General features: G+C 53.8%; 1 protein-coding gene across 1 annotated transcript; it reads right to left on the reverse strand.

Annotated features, from left to right (window-relative positions):
• Positions 1–3,171: 3,171 nt before the first annotated feature.
• LOC147878094 (uncharacterized) lies at positions 3,172–4,131 on the reverse strand. The gene has a single exon (XM_087372431.1). It carries the CDS (start codon positions 4,129–4,131, stop codon positions 3,172–3,174), a length of 960 nt encoding a protein of 319 aa, XP_087228557.1.
• Between the last annotated feature and the right edge of the window lie 1,811 nt (positions 4,132–5,942).

A 5,942-nucleotide genomic window follows, 5' to 3' on the forward strand; every position in this document is an offset into this window, starting at 1 on the left:
ATCCAGCACCGCCATGGTGTCGTTGTCGCTGCCGATCTTCATGGAGCAGCTTGCATGGTGTCCCCAAGCTACATCGCGGACCACCTGCTTGATCTCGGCGTCTGTTGTTGCGTATGCGAAGGGGCCGATCTCGACAAAGGCATCGCCGCCCAGGGTATAGTAATTCGAATACAGCTGGAAAGACTTGCGTCCAAGCTTGACCAGGTCGACCATGGCATCGAGGTCCTTTTGGGCTGCGCCGCCTGCTGTTGTGCCTTCCTCAAAGTAGTTGAAGTTGATGTTCGGCGGCTCAAATGGGTTGGTGCTGCGTAAAGTCACTGTGCCTGCGGTGTTGCGAGACTTCGCCTTGAGTAGTCCCCAGGTGAAGGTCTTGCCATCCTGTGCGGGAAAACCGGCAAGCGGGACGAAACCAGGAATATTGGCGGCGGAAGGGACGAGGGTGATGTCAACATCCGAAGTGGAGGCATTTCGAGATCTGGTGATGAAGATGGCGAGAAAGTTGATGGAATACCATCCCTTGTCGCCGAGAGACGCGTTGGCGCCGTTGACGAACTCCTGATAGCATGGATCCAGGTACCCCGCGCTCGAATTACATGGTTGATTGAAGGTAAAGGCAAGCTTTTCATGCCTTACAATCAGTGGAGCTTCATAACGGTCTTGCATGTTGGCTCCGACACCAGGTAAATCTTTGACCAGGGGAATGGAGAGGTTCTGAAGTTCTGACCGAGGTCCGAGACCGGACAACTTGAAAAGCTGCGGCGTCATAAACGTTCCGCCGGAGACAATGACTTCTTTGCGGGCGAGGACGGTGCCGTTGTATTGTGAAACTGCATTTGGAGACAGCGGCGAAGTTTGGTAGAGGTAGTTTCCCCGGGTGTAATGGACTCCGTTGACTGCGGGATTACCATTCGACGAGTTACCGAATGCGAGGGTGGTGACAAAGGTATTCTGCCACAAGGTCAACGGATATCCTTCGTCAATGGTCGAGATGACAAAGTCGCGAACGGATCGACGTTTGCCATTTCTGGACGTTGCGGGGACATAGAAGGATCCAGGCGTGCTGTCCCTGGTGGCAGTATGTAGGTTTGGGTCGCCGTATGTCTGTTGGACCTGACTGATCGCATAGTCTGAGCCAGGGCCAGTACCGGCGGCAGCGGCTGCACCGGCCAGATGCTGAGCGAACAACGTATGAGACGAAGAAATTGTCTGCAGGGCGTTCTATACTGAGCCAGTTGTTGAGTCTGTCCCTATATTGGACCATGTTGGAGGCCGACCACGAAGGGTCACCGGTGATGTTTGCGATGTTATCCCAATCATCATTGAAAGCCTCGGTGTAGAGTAGGCCATTGTGCGCAGTACAACCGCCTACTGTGCCCGCACGGGGGTAGATGACGCCCAACGGAGTGGCATTCTTTGGTGGATTCAATCCTACGTAGACATCGTTCGGGCCCGGTCCGATTTTGTAGGTATACTTGGGATCGCGCTGTGCCTGCGTCGTGTTTTGCCAGTGATTGACGTAGAAATCCAGTCGAAGCTTCTCATCATAGGTAGAGGGACCAGCCAGTCCGGCGATGGATGTATTGGGATTCAATCCTTGATCATTGCCGGCCTCGATAAGCAATGTCTGCAGGCCTGCACGAGCTAGTCTGCTGGCAAGCACACCACCACCTGCACCTGAGCCGACGACAATGTAGTCAAAACCGCCATCCTGCGGCGCTGACGATGTTGTGGTGTTCCCGTAGACAAATGTGGAGTCTACGACGAGGCAGAGTAGAGACCAACCAACGATCAGAGCTGGGAGCCTTATCATATTGGAAATGGGCGGAGATCAATCAAGACTGTTGAGCCATAAGACGATTTTGGCCGCTGCAAGAAGAGGGCGGAAGATCGATTTGCTTTTGTATTCCGGCGAAACCTCAGCCCTTGCCGTCTTTTACGGTCTGTCTTTCTGGTCCGGCATTAGAAGATGCGCAGCCACCGGACGTCGTCATGGAACAGCCTCGCATCAAAGCCGAGTCATTCGAGGGGCACCAGTAGAAGCAAGACGAACCGCAATTGCTTACATGATCGACGTAGTCGTTGCCGACGCGCAACGTCTTCAGGACATGGTCGCACGTCCAGCCATTTGAGCGAACAGCACGGTCAACCATCTTACTTCCAGCGCAAAGCCACGGGAGCCGAGACAATCAAAGCCACTTCGACGGCGCTTTACACGTTGAATTACCTTAGCTAGATCCAATGCTGCCAACATCGACCCCCGGGCAGGTGCAGCATGTTGTGAACATTGCGTGGTAAGTATTGCTGACGAACCGGCGATCAGCACCCAAAGCGATCCAGCATTCCGCACACCAGGCGCAGCAGGTGTCATGACTCCAGGATATAAGCCACGGTCGATAGCCAGAATGGACGTAGCGATGATGGCGACGGAGCGATAGCTGGCGTGTATAGATCAACAAGGTAATCAGCCGCGCGCTGCCAAGCTGTTATTAGCCTTGTGCGCTGTATTCACGACGCATTCGGCTATACCCGCGGTAATCCAATGCTCAAACAGATTAGTCAGGCATTTGAGCGACTCCGAGTTGTTAGATAACTGGGTTCGCCGATGCGGTGGAGTGCGTATGTAATGATCGACGAAGCCTGGTCAGACAGCGCTAGCCCCGCAGAGGCTGCAACGCGCGCAGTGCCCGAAAGCCATGTATTTCGTGGGCAAACAAGGTGATCAGTCCTGCTAATATTGGGGTTGAATTGACACTGGTGAAGGTGGAGGCATCGAGGCGCCTCGTTGTGCGGAGCGAACTCGTCATTCCCCGGTCCTCGTCAGATTACTCCTCTTCCCGCGATCCACGCTCATTCACTTTCGATTAAGGTACAGACGACCGCAACTGACGTGTCCAAAGGTCTGAGTGCTTCGTTCGTGAGACGTGCTAATCCGGACTCTTCGATCGCCCGAGTGAATGCAGATAAAATCTAATGCTCGGTGTATTAATAGACAGGCCTGCACTCGACGCGCACACAATACACTCGATGTAGTTGTAGCAAACCCAACTCGGCAACGGCGACATCTTCATTCATCTCGACTCCGATCAGCGTCCTGGCTCCAGAGCACGGTCGCACCCAAAAAATGAGAAAACCCAGTGACTGGAACATATTGCCGCTGAGCCAGCCAAGATATCAGGTATCTTCGAGACGGAAAAACGCTGTGAAAGGCTGGCCAACGGCATTTCCTCGCCCATCAAACCTCAACCCCTCTTTTCTCAACAACTTGCGTTTCTCGTCTATGAGTTTTCCTTCTCCCCATTCTCCACCAAATCCGCCAATCTTGCCATGAGCCGCCAAGACTCGGTGACATGGCGCTTCCGGGGCAAACGGGTTGTTGCGCATTGCGGATGCTACTGCTCTTGGGTTGGTGGCGACAGCGCCCTCACTTGCATAAACATTCTCGTATCCATGTGACATTGCACCATAAGTCGTGAACTGCCCCCTGGGAATTTGAGTCATGAGCAGTAGAACGCGCTTGCGGAAGATGGGCAGTGAGGTTGACGAGATGAGCTTTCTGACGTTGTTGATCTCGTCTTGATCCGAGGAATCGGAAGGGCGCTTTTTGGCATCGTCAGGATCACTGGAGAACTGCTTGTTCGTGTCGCTGCCATGGCCCGGCTTCAGCAATGTTTCGTCATCGTCGACGTCCTTTGAGTCCTGGCGGAAGGCATTACGGATATCCAGCGAGCTGCTCTTCGTTTTCGCCCGTTTCCGGGAAGCAGTATCCGTAGTGACAGTGTCAGAAGGGCTCTTGCGCTTTGCGCTGCCGTTCTTTGTTTTGCCCCGCAGATCTAAGCTCCTTTGATCCAGTTCCACCAGATTTGCACTGCCATCACAAATCTTATGCCCAAGATCCAGGGCGGCGCGAAATTGCGCCTCATTCATCGACTTTACCGCCGGGGCGGCAATGACCTCCGCCCAAGGCCGGTCCTTTCCCACTGCAACGTCGAGAATGATCCTCGCAAAACAATGATCAAGCCTTACAGGCCACTTGTCCTGAGCTGCGCTCTTCTCTTTCGCCAACCCAGGAAGTGTCTCGCGATAGAGTGTGTTCCATTCTGCGCGGAGATCATCCAAGCGTTTTTCGGCCATCGCAACACTAGAGGTCACTCAACATCAGCACAATTACATTCGCAGCGAGGACCTGAGAACACGGCAAGACGATACAGAACAACTGTGAGAAGGCATACAAGGAAGCACGGCGATGGTTGCACCCAAGGCGTCTTAAGGGCCGAACATCAATGACGCAGGAAGCGCCATACGGGTGGCAGGCGGTTCTTGCCTAATTGGGCTTAGCCAGTCATTCGTTATGTTTATCCCTTTCTGACCGTGGACCCCGCTGCAAAAGAGATGTATCTCAGTAGAACAATTCTGACTCTGTGGGGGAATAAACAGCTTTCCGGTCGACGATACTTCGTCATGAACCCGGAGTCGCGAGTCATGCAGGCTTCATGGTCCTCTCCGTTACCTTGGTTTCCGCCATCATGATCCGCTACCACCATCACTTCGAATCCTTCCAAGGCGCGAGCCACCGAATTTCCAGCGCCAATGCTCTCACCCGCTCCGACTTGGACTTGATCCACAGCTTCGGTAGCTGTTTGACCCGCTTCGCGCTTGTCTCGTCGCCCTCCATCGTGGATTTGCCATTCTCAATCAAGATCCGCGACAGCGACGCCACCAAATAGGACGTGGCCGCGTCGTCAGCAAACGCGGCGTCATTCACCGCTTCTCCCACGTAGAGTCCTACGCCGATCAACTCGTGCGAGCTCATCATTTTAGTCAATTGGCCAATGTGCGGTGGCAGCCCATCCTGACGCTTTTCGAAGGCTTCGCAGGCGTCAGGGGACAGGAAAAACGACACCATCCGGGTGCTCAGGTTCTTGCAATGGTCGCCAAAGCCCTTGTCCGTCGATTTGATTCCCAAGTAGAGCTGTACATGCGGCAAGATGGCTGCGTATAGCCGGATCTCGGCGGTGCGGGGCAGTATAGCCGGCTTCGGATTCGCCTGCCACGCCGGATCGTTTCGTTTTGCCGCGATTTGGTCAGCAATGCCTATCAGTATAGGTAGCAGGTACCGGATCCAGCTTTCGAAAGACTGTTGAGCAACTGGCGGACCCAATTTCGTCATGCAGAGGCCCCAATCTCGCGAGCTCTCTTCGTAATCATTCATGAGCATGCCGAGATGCGACTGAACAATGGTGGAGAACTCTTGAGCCAGTGTCATGCCGCTTTCCCGCACCAGGCTGAGCTGCTTTGTACTCATTTCCCCCAAATGCTCGATTAGTGGGTAGGTCAGCTCGCCAAGGCCTGGCCCTAAGCGGTCAAATATGGCTAGAACGCGCACAACATCGACGTGGGATCGCTGCTCCGGCTCGGCTTTCAAGTCTTTCATAAAGTCCTTCACGGCAGTATGTTGCATCATAAACTCCACGTAGCTGTTGAATCCCAGAAGCTTCCTGCTGGGAAGGAGCTCGACATAAGTGGTCACCATTTCCTGGTAAACCATGGGACTTATCGGAATAAGCAGGTCGGTGGCAGCGCAGGCAGCAGAGCTGGCCTTGTATTTGCGAAAGAATAGTCGAAGCCATCGCTGCATCTCTTTCTCGGAGCGCTCGATCGTCGGCAGGAGAACCCTAGAAACATAAGCCTTGCGCAGATTCGATATCTGTGGTGTTCCTTGCTTCTTTGGAATGAAGCCAAGGACCTTCTGAAACAGAGGAGGTATTTCAAGACGACCTGGAAATATTGCTGGCAGCTTAGAAAGGTCCGATTCAGCCTCTTTCCAGTCATCCTCTGATGGGGGGTTGCGCTCGTTGATACTTCCAGCTACGCTGGGGATGGTCGACTCCAGTGCAGTCAAAATTCTTTCAAGTAACGGGTCGTGAGCCTTCAGGGTCTCATCA

The sequence above is a fragment of the Dipteris shenzhenensis genome, unplaced genomic scaffold (assembly GCF_047967505.1).
Source record: "Dipteris shenzhenensis isolate YYH24624 ecotype China unplaced genomic scaffold, Dip_SZ_1.0 scaf0571, whole genome shotgun sequence".
NCBI lineage: Eukaryota > Viridiplantae > Streptophyta > Polypodiopsida > Gleicheniales > Dipteridaceae > Dipteris > Dipteris shenzhenensis.